This window comes from Cricetulus griseus, chromosome 10 (assembly GCF_003668045.3).
Source record: "Cricetulus griseus strain 17A/GY chromosome 10, alternate assembly CriGri-PICRH-1.0, whole genome shotgun sequence".
NCBI classification, from domain to species: domain Eukaryota; kingdom Metazoa; phylum Chordata; class Mammalia; order Rodentia; family Cricetidae; genus Cricetulus; species Cricetulus griseus.
This window is the reverse complement of record NC_048603.1, coordinates 6,100,399-6,120,609: the sequence shown is the minus strand read 5'-3', so window position 1 is coordinate 6,120,609 and position 20,211 is coordinate 6,100,399. Positions and strand designations below refer to the sequence as shown.

The 20,211-nt window shown below is 34.3% G+C and overlaps 1 protein-coding gene across 3 annotated transcripts in view; it reads right to left on the bottom strand.

The window, feature by feature from the left end:
• Positions 1 to 20,211, bottom strand: part of LOC100774887 (CUB and sushi domain-containing protein 3) — a 1,055,385-nt gene that overhangs the window by 540,380 nt on the left and 494,794 nt on the right. For all 3 annotated transcript variants that reach the window (XM_027431430.2, XM_027431431.2, XM_027431432.2), the window contains one exon: positions 17,856 to 17,977. In XM_027431430.2, the coding sequence (XP_027287231.1) occupies positions 17,856 to 17,977 (122 nt within the window). The remainder of the gene's footprint in view (positions 1 to 17,855; positions 17,978 to 20,211) is intronic.

Sequence of the window (20,211 nt, the reverse complement as noted above, 5' to 3'; positions counted from 1 at the left end):
TTGTTTTATTACCTCTTTATGTGAGATTTGTTAGAGAGCCATGGTACATGCATGCATATGCATGCACGCACTCTCTCTCTCTCTTTCTCTCAAACACAACACTAAAATTAATGTATATATTGTTTATAAATGTCAAAGACAAAAGAAATTAAAAGTATGCACAAAGGTTGGTATGAATACGTTGGTACAATTTGAAAAATTATACAGATACTTTTGAAAATTTAAAAGCAGGACTACGATGTGATCCCACCATCGACTTCTCATCATATGTGCTCAAAAATTAAATTAGAACCTTATAAAGATAGCTTCATTCCATGTTCACTTATGCATATCTCACAAACATCATATTATGGAATTAAAACTAACTTAAATGCACATTGATGAATGAATCAAAATAGAAAGTAAATCATGACGTAAATGCATACAATGTAATATTATTCCACCTTATATACAAAGAACTTATAATTTGAAGGAGACTTGATAAACTCACCTTATCTAGCTAAGTAGCCAGCATTTGGCATCTTTAAGTATCTGGATCTGTTATTCCAAGGGACAATTTTATAGATGTTTGCTTCCTCGTGTATTTATTTAGCAATTAAGCATCATTTAGCTAAACCTTGTGAATCCTATGGCCCTGAATTAAACATAATAATATTAATTTTTCATGACCTGCCCTCATGTATAGATGTCCAACTTGGATCAATCCATGACTTTTGAGGAGTTCTAGGAGTTTCACGTTATCAATTGGTACAGGAGACAAGGCCCAAGTTCTTAATCCAAATTCCCAAAAAATTATTATAATGAACTGCCAAGGCAAAAATGAACGTATTTCTCATTTCATCTTCCATTTTACTTCAACCTACTGTTTACTTCAAGTAACTATGGTATACATATATACATCTGTGGATATCTCTTTTATGCATACTTTCATTGTATTACAGATTTCCTTTGGTTTCTAGAAAACCATATATGGAGGAATGTACTTCTGGTATCTCAGCAATGGTGCCTGTTAGAATACTTTATCAGTGATTGTACGCAAAGTAAAAATGCCATGTTCTCTATTCAGATTAACAATAATTGATTGAAAGGTTAACTGCAATAAAAATTAGAAAATGTTTTATGTCACATGGCTTAAAGACCAATAAGTTAGTATAAAAATTAGCTTTCTAAAAAATTACTGACTAATAGATTGGTTGCTGTATACTAAATTATTGATATCTGTTATTACAGGGTCATGGTTCTGTCCTCGAAGAATTGGGGCACACATTTAATAGAAGCCTTTCCTAAATTTTATCTGAGATTCTTGCATGAATGTATGCAACAAGGAGAACACTAGCACTAATAAAAACTAAGCAAAGAATTGATTTCAAATTAATCCATTCGAACTCAGATAAGTGATTGACTACCGAGCTGTCAGTGAAAGTTTGAACATTTGTAATTCCTGAACACTTTCAGGGACAGAACAATTAATAAGAAACTAGAATAGTCAGATCAAATTTGCACAACATATTCATTCTGATTTGATTCTTTTGTCTGGTTTTCATATCACTTCTAGAATAATCCATTAAGTAAAAACCTTGTGTACCACAAATAATAAAAACCCAGTGAACAGTTTTGAGGTTACAAGCTCACGATTAGAAAAGCCAGGCAGCCAAGCCACTTGAGAGTTTTCACCTCCACCAGTGCTAAGTCTGAAGGAGCCTTCCTCACAGTGCTCCTGATTTCACTGCTCTTCAGATTCACTCTGCAGTGCTGCAATGCTCTCCACGAAACAACAGACTTTCCTCTGAGACTGCACTGAGATCTTTCTATTCTCTCTACTGCTGGGATTAAAGGTGAGAGCTCTGTTTCTCTTTTAGACTGAGTCACTCTCATGCAGCCCTCTGTGGCCTTGAACTCACAGTTATCTATCTGCATCTGTTTCCAGAGTTATGGGATTAAAGGTGTGTGCCACCACCGCCTGGCCTCTATGGCTGTGACTAGCTTTGCATTCTGATCTCCAGGCAAGATTTCTTACATCATAAACAATATGTCACCACAGCCTGGAAGGAAGATGTTCTTCCTATGAACTCTCTTGCATTATGAATGTGGTTACAAAACAGTTTTCCACCACTTTAACTCTAAATGATGTGGCAACAAAACTAAAGTTAATATACAAATAAAACTAATGGTAATTTACATGATATGAATTCTTTCCTTTGTGTTTATTTGCTAATAAACTGAAATATTCAGTATTAACCTTGGAAGGTTATCTTTCATAGTAGTATAAAAAGAATACTATTTATGAAATTTCTTAATCATTTAGTGGTGAGGAGATCTCTTCACTTACCTCACAGAGTAGGTGAAAAGAAACCTGACATACCAAAATGTTTAAATTACTGAACTAGGTAATAACCATATGGGTTTTACTAAACAAAATCAACCACTCTTGATTTATGTTGTGGGATGATAGGTCTATCTGGTTCATTTTCTGCTGCTGTATAATGCTTGAAAAAGAATTTGTGATAATTGCATTTTGTTGAGTTATGTAGTCTTTCCATTAATATCTGCTACCTTCAAAGTTTATCAGGGCAATTTTCCTACTTTGATAGAAGCCAATCCTTTTCAACAGTGTTCAGCAAAAGATGATGGCTTTCTGTAGCCAGTGATGATAGAATTAACAGTTTCTGGTTTGAGTGGAAATCACATGTGTCTGTGTCCATGCATATGTGTGTGTGTGTGTGTGTGTGTGTGTGTGTGTGTGTGTGTGTGTGTAATTGCATGTTTGTTTATGTGTGTGCATGTGGAGGTCAGATGTCAACTTCATCTGATGTCAACCCCCCCCCCCTGGGTTTTCAACTTCTTTATGTGATATGCTCTATTCCAGAGTAAGGCAGGGTCATAAAGGATATCTGAGTTTTCAAAGTAAATTAAAAAAAAAAACAAACTTTACTCTGTGTTGAACTGATTTTACCTGATTATACAGCCTAGAGCTATTAGAATATGTAATTTGAATACAGTACCTGTATAATGAAGTATATAGTGTCAAGAAACAGGTGTTTTGCCAGCTGTGCTAGGACCTCTATATCCCTGGAGAGTTATGCTATTTTAGTGCAATTCCTTATTATCGAAACACTTACTTTCTTTCCCCATACTTGAATAGAAACTAGTCAAATAAAGATAACAACTACTTAGTTTAAGGGAATGCCTTTTCCTATGTAATTCATCTGTGTTTATTCAGGTAGAGAACATTTAAGCACAAATGTGCAGTTTGCCTCACGTCAAAATCTATTTGTTAAATACTTCATGCTGGTTTTCTTTTGGCTAGACAAGCGCTACAGATTTTGAGAGCACCGTGCCTCTCCAACACCTCACATGTAAGAAAATACATTAGGGGCTGGAAAGATGGCTCAAAAGTTAAGAACAAACACTCTTTTATCAGAGAAGGGGGTTTCAGATCTAGGCACCCATATAAGAAGGCTCACAAATGCCTGCAACTATAACACCAGTGGATCCAATGTGCTCTCCTGAGCAGCTATACATGTGAAAGCTCATGCACACACACACACACACACACACACACACACACACACACACACACACACACACTCAACACACACACACTCAACACACACATATTCAACACACAAACCTACACACACACACACACACACACACACACACACACACACACACACTATATCTTTAAAACAAATAAAATTTATTCTTCATGGCAGGTTAACTCTACTTAAATAGAGAATTTCTGAAATGCAACAATTAGTGTTTACTTACTAATTATTTTGTGAAAAATAGAGTGCCTAAATTAATAGAAGCTATTTATCGAGCTGAAGTCTAGATTTTTTTTTTCTCAATCTGAAAGCAGATGAAATTTCTCCACATTTCTCCAGGAGCTGACCCGTCTAGGGGACATTTTGTACTTACGTAATTAGAACAGCATTCAAATTAGCCTTTGATCGTGTTTTAACTCAACAAATTAATGATGCTTTAACACTAATATCAAGCTATCCTCATTAGTGAGACAAGATAATATAGTGCAGGGCACAGGAATTGCCTCAGGGTAAGTTACGTCTCTACCACAGAATGTTAGACAAAGCTAGACAGTTCTCTGAGACACATAAAACAGTGTTTATACACGATACGTTCTGAATCCTGCTCTTTGACACAGAGATAATGCACAAAGGTAGGTGGTAAGCAGTAGATGCTCAGTCAGTGACAGCTATAGTTTGGGAAGGTAACTTAGTCCCCATCATTTAGGTAGATGCTCACATCTGTTTATAATGTATCTTGAGGATGAGGTTTGTCTTGTAGAGCACACCACTGAGACCCCTGGAAGAGCTTGCCCTTGACATGTTCAACTGCTAAAAGTCTTGCTTTTCCTTTAGTGCTTTTCTCCATTATATATGTCTTAAAATAAAAACAAATCACTCTATCAATAACTTTTTATCACTAGGAAAATTAACCTAGAATCTATAATTAATGGCAATCATGAAAATTATATTTGAGATATGCAAATCAACTTGATGGCTACACTAGTTTCTTGACATACTTTTCCGACTTTGTCATCAACTTCCATTGGAGAAGACTGAACTTAGATATGTTGGATGTACGGTCTACTGTCCAGTTCCCTATAACATGGACTTGATTGTTACCTCTTTTGAAAACAATGTGAAAACTGATTGCTCCATAGGCAGAGTGAGGGGAAGGTTTTCTAGGAGGAAACTCCCAGTCATATCAATGCAAAGAGAAAATGTGAACTCGGCATCTTAGTTATGGTTGTTATTGCTGTCACAAAACACCATTGACCAAAAACATCTTGGGGACAGAAGAGGTTATTTCATCAAACAGCTTTAGTGCATTATCCAGGGATGTCATTGCAGGTGCTGATACAGAGGATAAATTTGGAGACATGATGCTTACTGGCTACTTTCCCCATGAATTGGTCATCCTCCTTTCTTATACCATCCAGGAGTACCTGCCCAGCCCATCTAGGTCAATCATTCATCAAGAAAATGGCCCAACCCTTCCCTATAGGACAATCCAGTGGGAGCAATACCTTAATTGGGACTCTCTTTTCAAACGATACTAGCATGGGTTCAACTGACATAAAAGTAGCCAGGACACTGGAGAAGAATAGTTCAGGGATTGTTTCTTTATTTGGCCCATTCACCAACAAGTACCGTCTGGATTTCAGCGCAAAACGGACAGAGGAAGGGACCGTGAAGACTCACGCTGTGTTATGGATACAGGAATAGGACAGAGTAGACACTCGCACAATGATTTTGACTTCAAATAAAGATGGGGAAAAGCTGTCTTTCTCCTTTTTATTTGCATATATATGAAAATGCTGTGGCAAGGCCAATGTAAAAATCTTTGCCTCAAAAGATTATTTCATCAAATGTTATTGCTTATAAATAACAAACTAATATCATAGCACCATGGTATAGTGGTAAAAGTGATATATTAAATAAATAGAAGAACATTTTAAACATACTTAATCATGGACTCTTATTAAAAAGCAAAGGAATATCACACCACCTTTGTGAAATATCTTGATACAGAATATAAATGGCTTAAAGTACAAAGAATGCAGATCCATTAGTCTATTTTTACTTGTTTGGAAGTATCTCAGTTTAGAGAGAATAATCTTTTATAGTCTCGAATTATTATGTACTGTAATGCTATACTTAGCTGTTTTGTTACATAAGATATATCCCAAGGAGCTTTCCTAGACCATTAATAAGGAGAAATGCCAGATCAGGGAATTCTGTAGGTTCATCCATTTTGCTTTTGTATCAGGATAACAGCTTCAATTCTTATAAGGGCTCATATTTTAGTGACAGAGGAGAAAAAGATTCTAAGGACAGAAAAAATATTGATGGGATGATAAAAGCTTTGGGCTTCTTCTTTCTTTACCATGCCTTTTGTATCTGGACACTGTTTTTTTCTCTCTAGGGGATTGGAACATGAAACAATGACAGGTTGAATAAGACACTACAAGGGACAAGTGCTTCACTGAAGTGGCAATACTATATAAAATGAAAATTGTATGAAATATTAAATCTGTAGCACAAAAGTACAAAAGTGTTGGCTCTTTTTGATCACTTATTCATGGTTTGCTCTTGCAGGGTATAATACAAATGTTAAAATACACACTAATGATAAACAAATTTTTATATTCTCTGTAGATAATATGCTGATTGTTGGAGGACATGGTGCATAATTTTATGTAATAAATTCCATATTCCATATATCTAAAATTATTTGAAATAAAATAGCATGCAGTTAATAAACTGAATTGATAAAAAGCCACTTTTTTCTAGCATGATCCCTTATGAATAACATAATTATTCTGACTGGTTTCTATGCCATCTACTCATAGAATTTAGTGTACCTATTTCTCTAGTGTCAATCATCTGTCTGTCTGTGTGGCTGTCTATCTGTCTGCACCTATTGTTATTTTTTCCTTTTGTTTCTACTGACTTATCCTTATTACAATGACAGTGTTTTAAAGTAACTTGACACTGTGACAATCATAAAGAACATTGTCAAAGAAATTAGAAATTATGGTTCATAGGGCTATGCATGGATGTAGAAAAATCATATTAAATTCTTGTTCACTATATATACTTTATAAAGAAATGAGTTGCAATACATACTAGGATTTATATGTTTAATTGATATTATAGGTTTACCTTCTTAATATCTGAAACCTGATTATTCAATATCTGATAGAATCAAAAACTAAATACACATTTAACCCTCTGCTCTTTCTGACTCCCTTACTTGAAGTTCAACAGTATAATATTGAAACCTGTACTGAGTATACTCTCTTCATTTTTCCCTATAATCCAAAAGAAACATATGCATACCACAGTTACACTGTAAAGTTTGTGGAGTTACACAGATGTGGCATACATTGTGCAATTTTATATATGAGGCTTGAATAGCTAAGGCTTTTTTCTATGGGGAAACAGGCTTGAACAAATCTTCCATAGATACTCAGTGACTAGTTATTTTTCTTTTAATTTTCAGCTAACATTCTAATTTGAACCCCAAATCAACTAACATGTCAATTATGCTATGCAGTCCACAAGAACTTAGAAGATCATATTCATTTGCTTTTCTCTCTATGGGTAATCTTATTTTAAGTAACAACTCATTCATAATATGTCAATCTAGACCTATATATAGACTTCAAATAGTAAAGAACATAATTTATGACTACTGTATTTATTATAAATATTATAACTCTGAGAAGCTTTTTTGACAGATTTGAATGAATAATCAAGATATTTCTCATAGTATTAATTTTAAAATATCCCATTAAAGTGAAATAACTGGAAATTTCTAATGGATTGATACATAGAATATTAGACTAGAAGAACCAATGGAGAAGGTCACACAGTTTAGATGTTACAAAAACAGCTAAATTTTAGAATAATCCCTGTTTATCTGTTTCTTTTCAAATGATAACTGGAATGATGCCTGGATCCAGTAAGGTTTCCACTCTGGACAACAGCTACAGGAAAAATCTTAGATCTTTCCATACCTATTTCTCTAATACCTATCATCAATCTTTCTGTCTGTTTATCTAATTATGTGTCATCTATCTATTTATTGAACTGCCTACATCTATTTTTAAAGAAAGAAGTATTAGCATCTGTTTTTATTCCACTTAGGTTGTTTTCTTTAAACTGTTATTGTATACTTCTGTATTCTTTTATTGTTCATTTAAAAGCCTATTTCCAAATTTTCAGAGGATAGGAAACCATCTCCTTTTAAAGCATGCTGTGGATTGATATTTTGTCCAGGAAATAAATGCTGGACATATCAGGTACAATTTTTCATTTATTAAATCATCATTAATAAAATAAAAGACACAGGGAATCTTCCATGCTAGCTGTTATACATTAGATGTGATGACCAGACTGATGGAATGTTAGAGGGGATGACTGACAGACTGAGCATCTAACAAGAGTATATGAAAGCAATCACAAATATAAACATGAATAGCAATCGATAGTATTTCTGCAGATATCATTCCATAGCAATCTCGTGTCTTATACAGTGCAGGTAGCAATGTGGTTAGGCCAAAATGTGCTGGAAGTCAAAGACAATACTCAATGCCAAGTAAAGACACAAAATAGTAGTGTACGTGTTAAAGATATGTGTCCTATGTGATCTGTCTGAGATAATCATGTCTCCTAACTGCTAATGGGTTTAAGAAAGACAAACAATGAAAATGGAAAAAAGTTACAATTCACCTCCTATGCATGTATGCTTCTAGGGTGCTGAGTGGGTCAGAAAACATTTTCTCAGGTTGGCCAGTAGACAGTCAATGACTCTAAAGATGTCTTTAAGATGACATCTACATTCCACCTTGTAAAGTTTTGGCAGCAGCAAGCACAAATTAAAAACTTTGCTCAGTTTCCCCAGTTTTGCATCAGATTCTGTTGGTAGACGCCTATCTACTTCTAGTACCTGATGAATAGGATCAGCAAAGAATCTTCCAAGAGGATTGAAAGTACCAACCTTGGATCTCTATGAGTTCGAGGCCTGCCTGGTCTCCAGAGCGAGTGCCAGGATAGGCTCCAAAGCTACACAGAGAAACCTGTCCCCAAAAAACAAAAACAAAAACAACAACAAAAAAAGAAAGTACCAACCTTACTGAGAGTTTCTGCACAGCAGGCAGCTAAGATCAAACACTGTTGAAGATACAGAAGCTTTGATACCATACCTTTGTTAAAGGTGATGGTGGTCAGGATTGCTGTGTGGGGCAAGAGTTGCAGAGGTGGTATTTATCACCATATTTAAAATATTTGTCTTATTCATCTGGGCCTCATGATTAATTCATTGCACGGATTATCCCACTAAGAGCCCAGGATAAATGCGCTATTATTTTGACTTCTCTATTATGACATCAGAACCCTGATAGGTTTATTTGTGGTGAGACATTAGACTCTTAGGTGATATGTTTATTAGCATGCTATTAATAATACTATATATATATATATATATATATATATATATATTATAACCAAGGGAATTATAAAAATATAAAACAGATGAAATAATATAGAACAATATGTATCCCAGAAGCTGTCTACATATGAAATTTTGTCTTTAGGAAGAAGTTAATCTTGAAAGTAGGATGATTAAACTGCAAAGATAGAGATAAATCGTCACATGGCTTCACTTTTAAGATGTTAAACTAATCTTAATCTAACTTTAATAAAACTACAATCTATAACATTGGTCATGTAACTAGTAAATCTAGTATTGTGTGTGTGTGGTATGAGAGAGGGAGACGGAGAGAGAGAGAGAGAGAGAGAGAGAGAGAGAGAGAGAGAGAGAGAAAGGAAAGAGAGAGAGAGGGTTGCTTCTGTTTTTGTCTCATTCCAAAGTTTGTTTTTCTATTATTTTATTATTATCCCTCCCAAAGAAGCCTTTTTTTTTTCTAAAAGGAGTCAGAAGTGAGATGGTTCTGGATGGAGAAAGGATGGGGAGAAATTGAGAGCAAGTAGCAGAATCATATCAAAATATATTGTTTGAAAGACAATTCTCATGAAAGAAAAAAAAAGAATAAAACAAATGAGATGCTTCTGAAACTATTTTTCATCCCCAGACTGTGTTTTAAAATATTTCCTCCACAGACTGTTTTAAAAGTTCTCTGAGATTTTATTTATAAGAATTATCATCAGATAAATGTACATGACAGGTACTATGGATGGAATATTTTCCCTTTAAAATCACCACATTGTTTCTGACATAATTAAGAGGTGAATCCAGTGAGATGTGAATGGACCATTAAGGCCTCACCCTGGTGAAAGGTGGTGAGTCCCTTGAAATGCACTAGGTAGCAGTAAGTTTACTTGCTTTTCACAGTCTGCCCATGAGAAGACACAATGCTCCTACTCTGTGGGGAAATATAGATATAAATGCCTGCCATGTTAGAAGCAACAGAGTAGAAGCCTTTACTTGAAAAGGAAAGCCATAGATACAACCGCCTTGGATCAGAAAGCCTCAAAAACTATGTGAAAGTACATTTACATTTTCTTTCTTTACAATTTAACCAGGCACTCTGTAAAAGCAGCACAGAATGGAGGAGAGAGAGAGAGAGAGAGAGAGAGAGAGAGAGAGAGAGAGAGAGAGAGAGAGACAGAGAGAGACACAGAGACACAGAGACACAGAGACAGAGACAGAGAGAGCGTGCACACACACACACACACAGAGACAGAGAGACAGAGAGAGAGAGAGAGATTAATAAATAAACATGCCTACAGGTATCTATGAAAAGTAGCAATAAGTTGTTTAAACGTGGTGAGAAACACCATTTATTAGTGTTGCTGATTCATAATTACTCATAATTCAGGAATAAATACAGTGTAAGGGATCAAAGCCAGGTCCTTGCAGTTGCTAATTAAGGTCATTAAGTGATCTGTCTCATAAGCAAACCCTTAGCCTCTGGACTGTCATGGGAGGCATTCTATGATAGTAGATTAATTACCTGTTGTGGGTCACTATTTCCTCTAAATTAAACATTTCCTCCCATAGGGAGTAGGGAGACTCATTAGATACAGGAAGGAAATGAATCTTATAGGACTTCAGAAGCTCAGAAAGTTTTAAGTTTCAAATTTAAGCACTTACCAAGAGGAGAATCAGTCTCCAATGGGGCTGTCAGCAAGTTATTCAGTGGTCTCCGGGGATACTCCTTTTAGGAGTCTATCCTTACACCCATGATGGAATGGGCTTTCAGTTGTTAGTTACAGTTATGTTCAAGTCACCCATGCTTTATTTGCATGTAACCCCTCACCCTTGCTTATATAAGCTACGCTAATAATGAAAAAAATGTTTTCTTTGAGTCTCATGGGGATTTGAACCACCCTTAAAGGTCAGCTCCATGCCTAGCAGTAGATGACTAAAACATACCAAACTCATTGGCTTCTCTAGAGGTTCTTTATCTCATATTGCTACGATCATTTATTATTGTTGGGGTTTTTTTTGTATGCTTCTTTTTGATTTTGAAACTCACTCCCCTTTTGTGATTATATTAGGGCTTATTGGTGAAGTCATTTAGATGTAAATGCATTTGGACCACAGAGAGCTATTAAAATAAAGGCCAAGAGACATCCAAGGAGCTTTGGGATTGATGCTGCTACTCATAGCAAGCACAGGGGGGCTTAAATGGGATAACACTTAGCTGCTGGTTATGGAATGCAGAGACCTGAATTGTCAGCTTGCTCCTCTGATTTGGAACAGACTCTCAGGTGTGGTTTGCACTGCTAGAATTGGTTCACTGCTTAGGTTTTGCCTATAGTTATGGTTTTGTTGATTACTAAAAGGTCCTGGTTCTTCTGCTACCCTATATTTCCTCGTAGCATGCCTTAGTTAAACACTTGCATGCAATTTTTCCTTGGGTCTGTTTTCTAGGAACCAAAAACATGACATCTGTAGTAGGTAGAAAAATGAACTCTACCTGTATACCCAAGACTGTAGACCAAACACTGATATTGGCCCAGTCCTAAATTCTCCACATTTTGGTAGAAAGAATTAGTGTTTCCATAAGTGTGAATGCTAAAGGAAGAGACAATACCAAGTTCCACTGATGGAAACAGGACACTTACTTGCCCTAAGAACAGTGTAATGAGTGAAAGTCAAGGGACCATTTCAATTCTTGAAGCCTTTGTGGTGAGGGTCACTGAGTGAATATATTGTTGGGCTAAAGAAAACCAATTGAGCCCGGGGATTGGTGGCGCACGCCTTTAATCCCAGCACTCAGGAGGCAGAGGCAGGCGGATCTCTGTGAGTTCGAGGCCAGTCTGGTCTCCAGAACGAGTGTCAGGATAGGCTCCAAATCTACAAAGAGAAACCCTGTCTCGAAAAACCAAAAAAAAAAAAAAAAAAAAAGAAAAGAAAAAAGAAAAAGAAAACTAATCGATTTCCTCGTTGTAGTGAACGCAGGCAAGTAAGACTTCACAGTTTAATTAGGTTTCTTCGTCTAAAACAGAACTTCACTGTGTGCTTTTAATATAAATAAAAGAATGGAGTAATCTGCCTAGATTTTTCTCCCTTAACTTAAAAATTTCCCCAGTTTCTCTAAATTTAAGTTGGGGCAGGTTTCAATGATAATACATTATCAGCTATGCAGCAAAGCATTGTGTATGCCACTATAATAGGAAATTTTAAAATAACATTTTACCAGAACTGCATGAAACAAATAACTATTTCTATGATAGATCCAAGGAAAAGAACGTTACAATATAAGTTTCAGTGAATCTGATAAAAACACTGTCAACATTTATTTATAAACCAGTAAAATGCAGCTAAAATATTTACTAACCACTGTGTACTCTGGATTTGTAACACTTTCCCTGTGAAACTGGGTCACTAATTAAGACAGAAAGGACTTCTGGGATTTGTTTGAGAGATATTTGGATGGTGTGAGATAAAATTGAGAACTTAAAAAACCAAGTTGTCACTGGAGATGATGCCACACTGGAATAAAAACATAGCCGGGCATTGGTGGCAGACACCTTTAATCCCAGCACTTAGGAGGCAGAGGCAGGTGGATCTTCGTGAGTTTGAGGCCAGCCTGGTCTCCAGCGCAAGTGCCAGGATAGGCTCCAAAGCTACACAGAGAAACCCTGTCTTGAAAACATAAATAAATAAATAAATAAATAAAAATAAAACCAACAACAACAACAAAAACCAAGTTGTCTCTAGTACTAGTAGTTCAACTCTTTTTTTTTTTTTTCTATAAGCTCTAGTCAGTACAAATTTCAATTGGGGAACTTGCCATAGAACATATATTCTTATCAATATCCACTGCCATAAACTTTAATTTTTTTCTATCTTTGATCAACAAATAGAACTCTCTGTGGTGAGCAGATTGTTCAGTATGGAGGCACAGGCATGTTAAGCGCTTAAATTGATGCTTGTCTGAGATTTTCGGTACTAAATATGGTAAATAACTTCTTTATGTCACAGATAAGATACCGGAAATGTCACCAGGCGTTACATTAATTTCCTATCAATTTTAGATTAAAATTAAATATTCCCTTCAATGAACTTTAACCCCCACATTTATGAAAATGCAGCACCTGGAGATTAATTAAGTAAATAGTTGACATTTGTGGTTGACAATTCAAAGATTCTCTTTAAACCGCCACTCACAAAATATGTTTTGAAAGTTTTATTTACCCTGTGATTTTTTTAAATTGAAAAATAGCCTGTCAACTTTATTCCTGAAACAAAACAAAAAGAAATAAACTGCATTTTCTCTCTTGCTCGAGTTCATAATACCTTAAATACAGTTTCTTCCAATTCCAACAGAAATAAATCATTCTGTTTATGCCAGAAATAGAAAAAGTGTAAATTATTTTGTATAAATAAGCTAGACTTTTTACTCTGATTAAAAATCAGTTATATGTCACTTTACATGTTATATGATTGAGTATTCAGATATATTGAAAATTGAACAAACAATTGGATGATTGAAAAGTAAGTAGAAATGCCATGGGCGTTTCTCGGAGTTTGTTCCTGAGGCAAATTAATGTGTTCTTCCTGCAAATAGTGTTTAGTTAAACATTCTCTCATTTCTTCTAAATAACTCCCACCCAGTTACAAATCTGGAGTTCTCTATGCTGACTTTCCAATTTATTTACATGTAAGCAGTGTGATTTGCACCAGAAAAGTTATATTTTATTTTGTTTTGAAACTGAAAAAATATTTCACAAAGGGAACTTTGAGAAAAGAAACAGACAATGGTGAGCCTTCAATTCATTTCACACAGAGTGAGAATGTTAAATTGGTTTACTAACAAAGCAATCAGTCCAATGACCAGTAAAGTACCAGTTTTCTCACTTCAATGTTTAACCATAGAGTTGACCCTAATCATATTCAGTGATCAACTTTGAAAAGAAAGAAAAAAAAAATCTTCTGTCTGTATACTGTGAAAGTCAAGGAACAACATAGAAAAACACACTAAGCTTCTGATACTCAGACATTAATTTTTATTTCTAAATATTTTAAGGTTTTAATTAATTATGTGCATTTATTTGTTTTGGATACCCAACTGCTGTTCCCATAGGCCAGACAGGAGTATTTGGTTTTACTGAAGTTCTAGGTAAAGATAATATTGAAACACCCAAAGTAGGTTTCTGGTCCTTGGCAAGTAGAATATGAACTTTTATCTGCTGAGCGATCTCTCCAGCTCCTATATTATATGGTTTTTGAAATTTTAATTATCATAAAGAAATAATTAATGACTAATAAGTCAACTGCTAAATATTTTAAAATAAGACACAGACACACATCACATAATTAACTATAGAGTTACTTTTATGTTAATATGTGAAGTTGTTTCAAGAAGCAATTGGAAAGAAATATGTTGCTTAACAAGGTACCAGTAGTATTTACATGACATTGAAAATTGTTCTGCCTAGTGTTAGGAATTTCACACACTCCTAGCTAGTCAGTACCGCAAACTTACAGGTTGTGGTGATCTCAAATTGAAAATAGAAAACAAGTGATTTTTCGCAAGATTCAATGATCATGCCTATAAGAACAGAGTTAATAAGAGTGCAGTTCAGATCTATCTTTCGCTCCAATTCCCATAGGTTTCATGTCTTATATTTAATATGTCCCAGCCAGCTAGGTACTTGCAATGTTTATAACAACATGATTGACTTTAAAAGGCCAAACTCACATTAGCTACCAGCATCAAGACAGTTATACAAACCACAGATCAAAACAACTCGCTTATTTGGGATTTATAACAAACAATACAGACGTGTGCTACTGGACTATGTTAGCAATTGCCTTTCATAAATGATTTTAGGAAGCAATCCCTGGAAATAATTCTTTCCAAAAGTGTTTTCAAGCTATGTTCTACAACCATATGCACTACAACTAGTGCACTATGAAATTATATATATATATATATATATATATATATATATATCATATATATAGCATATATATTTTATATATGCATGCATATGCTACATATATAAAAAGGAAAAAAGATGAATAGAGAAGTATATTCTTGTAGTAAGGGGTGTATTCACCCTCACTCTCCCTAGGGGTCTATCTCTTTCATACATATATTTGGATTGAATAAATATGTAAAATCTAATCAATAGTATTATTTCAGGTTGAAAATTATTAAAAATTCTATAGTATATCTCAAAACAGGGATAAATATACTAATCAAAATTAGTGATTATATTTATTCAAGTGTTGGACTAAAGTTTAGAAGATCATGTTAGATAAACACAGAACATAGTGAAAATCTTTGAAACTATAGGTGGTTCACTGATGGCAGTGATTTAATCATGCCAAGAACAATGGCTTCTAGACTTTTAGACAGCACTTCATCTTGATGGTATTTTACATGATTCCTACGACACAAAACAATTTTTCTCTCAGATGAAGTTAATATATTTTCGTTCCATACTTACTAATAAACTTTGTGTTTATTTCAACAAAATTAACTTACACATTTTGGTGAGAGGTATTTTTGTGTTTACATATACCAATACATATGTACATAAATAAATACACACATACATGGATACACATATACATACATGCATACACATATACATATATATACATATATACATGAATGCACACATACGTTGATTATTAAATGAATACATTGCTGAACTTCCCTATCTTAGAACCACTCTTTAGGGATTTTCATAAATGCAGAAACCATAATTACTGGTTTAATGGATGTTGTCTCATTATTGAATAAGTCATGAAAAGATTTTAAATACTACAAATATTATCAAATGTACTTGTAAAAGTGTTTAGTCAATTTTTAGTTTATCATCCAAGGTTGAATTTTTATTTTCTATATTACCAATTATTTGGCTGGAGAAGTTATTTATTAATATTTTAATTATTTACTTTGAGTTAAATTAATGATAGAAATTGAATTGCTAGAATTTTTTTCTTATGTAGCTGAGGGTCTGAGTAAGTATTATTTCCTTTCTTTGTTTTACCCACTTTTGATAAAGATGTATTTTTGATTTAGTGAGGGTTTTTCTTTCATTTTTTTCTGACTTATCCATTGTGGTTCTTCATTAAAGCAAATATAGTTTCCAGTAATGATAATTTTTCTACCAAATGTGTGGCTCTTCGAGGCAAGGTTCAAAATTTAGTGGACACTAGAGACATTCTCTTAAACTGTGCTTAATTATTCTAACAATTATTAATATATCCCAAAGATATATTATTACAACAGATGATTCAGCATATGCTAATTTGCTTATTACTCACTGTAAAACATGCAATACAAGCTTTTAGTCATCTCATTTCAAAGAGAAAGAAAATGAGTCAGAATTTAACTAATCTATAATCTTCAGTAAAGTATACATCACTATGAGATTCATGATCTGACACGGTTTTATAGTATGGTCTACTGAGCTGTTTCTATTCTAATCAGGGAGCCTATTAGATTCTGAACAATTGAGAAGAACGTAGAATATTTACATCTCAAAACAAAATAAAATTAATAGAGAAACATACTTTAAAGAGAATCAGTGCAGTTGAAAGCAAGAAAATGAATCTACATTTAGTTTCTCTTGTCCAGAGTTTATCTTACAACCTGGTTAGGAGTAGAATGGCACCTATGTGCCATTCATTACCCATGTCAGATTCAAAGAAAAAGAAAAGCCAACCTTTGGAAACAACCATAACATGGATCCTCTATTACTCCTGAACACATTAAACCATTGATGTCTATTAGACTACTGAATGATTTTTAGTGACAGCAAGACACAACTGAAAGCTACCTATGTGTGCCAACATGATATACCTGAAAGATATATCAAGTAGAAAATATATCAAGGGAAGTGCTATAATCCACATGTGTTTGACTCGCAAACTCTCTCTCTCTCTCTCTCTCTCTATATATATATATATATATATATATATATATATATATATTAAAAATCACCAGTTTCTCTCTTCACTGAAGTATCCTCTGTGCTAATATACTGTATAAAATGTATACTTGATTACTGTACTTAATTGGATGGAAAATTTTGTGGCTGTTTCTTATAGGATGATTTACAAAGTACCTAATTTTATATCTGAATGATTCCTGTAGACTTCTTTTCCAGTATTATGCATTGCTATAGTTCATATACACACACTTAACATGTGCTCATATTGGCTCTTGTTCTTTCTGGCATGTGCCATACCTAAATTTCTAAGTAGTCATGGTACTTTCAATTCTAAACTATTTCTTCTCTAGTTGACTTGCAGAAATTTTCTCCCCTTGAACAAATCCTGTCTGGTGTATCATTATTGTCTACCGAAAGGATTCTCAATTCATCCACTTCTGATATAGATTGCATTCCATATAGAACATCCCATGAATATCACATATATAAAAGTGTTCAGATACTAGTGACCTGATAGACTGAGTGGCTAGAGAGATTCGAGAACATGAGATTGCTGTAAGTAAGTGACAGTTTCTCTTTAGCAATAATCTGATAAAATTAATTTCTTTTTTTGCAATGCTGGGTATTTCAGGCAGGATTCTCTCTCTCTCTCTCTCTATATATATATATTTATTATATATATTTATATACATACATATATATGTATGTATGTATGTATGTATTAAAATCACTCAATGATAACTTCATTTCCATTTTAGTAACTGGGAGCAGAGAGGCTAGCTTTCAAATTTCTCATTTGTATTTCTTTGAAATATAAATAGAGTGGATAAATCTACATTGTGAAATCATGCTGGCATCACAGGTTTCTGTCCTGTCTTTCCCTCACCAATTTGTCATCAGTGCCTTTATGAGTGTGTTTTAAAGTGCACTTGACCTTACCTTATTTGTATTCACTGCAGTGATGACCCAGACACACTGTGCGTTGCTGTCATACTGGAATGGGAAATTGGGAGACGTAAATGTGCCACTTGGTCCTTGAAGATTAGAGCCACATGTCTTAACTGAAAGAGAAAATGCAATTTCAAACATAGGTATACACCCTGTGTAAAATCACAGTAATCAAATATCTTTCAATGGACGTTAAGTTCAAAATTGCACAATTACGACTGCATTGAAATGCATATTATGATACTCTAATGATATATATTGAAATTAGAGTGCTTGTTGCATTCTGAAAGTTAAAAACTTGAGAGTTTATGCATGCGCTGAAAACTAGTTATAAATAAAAGTATAACATATATCGAAATACATAGTACATGATAACTGCAGTGTTTTTACAAGCCCAGAATCACAACTTTGATACTTTAAATGATGCAAGGATTTGTGAATGTAATTGTGACCTAAGATAAATTTCTTCTGCATGTAAATTTCTCAGATAGACAAAGATATATTTACCTAATATATTAATACAAATCCACAGAGAGAAAGCAGCAAAGCCTTGGATTGATTGAGCAATTTGAAAAGAATTTCTTTGCCACTTAATAAGTTTCCAAGGACTGCTAATAACAGTTGAGAAACATCAATATTAAATCGACTCACTTTTATTTATTTTGGCTGTGAGCTAGACCACTAAGACATAAGAAGAGACATGCAAGTAATTTTAATGGATTATACAGAAAGCAGTAACATTTTCTCAATTTTCTAGTTGTTTTTTCTAAATGAAATGTTAGTCAATTCTTTATTGCCTTCCTGAAACGCAAAGTTCCTTGTTGCTAATAACTGTGACTTGCATTTCCATGTGTTATTTCATTAAAATCCCAGCATGTTACACTTTTCTACCCTGTCAAAAATAATCACTTATATTTTAAGTAAGCTTCAATTCAGCATGCATCTTCATATACATTTATGTTTTCACAGAGTTCTCAGCATTGTCATGTTGAAGATCAAGTTATGATAGTGCTACCCATTCACATGATTAGGCTATAGTCATTCTTCTTAAAAATAGCACAGGGACATTTACGCTAATTTATTTCTGTGACATGGATCTTCATGTCGGATTTGGTAGCCTAAAAAATATTGTGTCACCTTTTTTTATTTATTCCAATGTCTAGGTAAATTTCCTCACAGTCTTCCAGTAAGCTGATAAACTTTTAATTAAGAAGACTTTCGCATAAACATCCTATACCTCACTCCCATACTTCTCTCTTGACTCTAAACACTGCCACAGACATGTATGAAACTGGTACTTGGATGCATGTGGATTTTCTGGCATATTTCCGTCCTCTTCCAGGGGACTTCTACATCTCTTCTGCTGGACTAAATAAACAGTAGCTTATCTATTTTATAAACACCAGTTTCTTTCTTCACTGAAATATCCTTTGTGCTAATATACTGTATAAAATGTATACTTGATTACCGTACTTAATTGGATGAAAAATTTTGTGGCTGTTTCTTATAGGATGAGTTACAAAGTACCTAAATTTATATCTGAATGATTCCTGTAGACTTCTTTTCCAGGATTATGCATTGCTATCATTCATATTCAGACACTTAACATATTGGCTCTTGTTCTTTCTGGCATGTGCCATACCTAAATTTCTAAGTAGTCATGGTACTCTCAATTCTAAACCATTTCTTCTCTAGTTGACTTGCAGAAATTTTCTCCCCTTGAACAAATCCTGTCTGGTGTATCATTATTGTCTACAGAAAGGATTCTCAATTCATCCACTTCTGATATAGATTGCATTCCATATAGAACATCCCATGAACATCACATATATAAAAGTGTTCAGATACTAGTGATCTGATAGACTGAGTGGCTAGAGAAATTCTGAGAACATGAGATTGGGGTAAGTAAATGACAGTTTCTCTTTAGCAATAATCTGACAAAATTAATTTCTTTTTTTGCAAGGCTGCCGAGTTCAAGGCAGGATTCTCTGTGCAGTTCTGGCTATCCTGGAACTCACTTGGTAGACCAGGCTGGCCTCAAACTCAAAGTTGCACCTGTCACTGCCTCCCAAGTGCTAGGATTAAAGGCATGAGCTTCCACGGTCTGGCCCAAATTTTAGTTTTTGAAATGCACATGCAATCACCAGCTTCTGAAGGAAGCTCATTTATCATATCTGTTAATTTTTCATGCTTTTCTATATACTGGCAGTTTGCTAAAGGAACAAATACACAAGATGTTTGGCACAACTTTGAATTGAATCATAAAACCAATACTTCGTTCATTCCAGTGAAGACTCTATAAACCTATAGTGGACTATTGAAAAAGTTAAGCTTAGTTTTTTTTCTT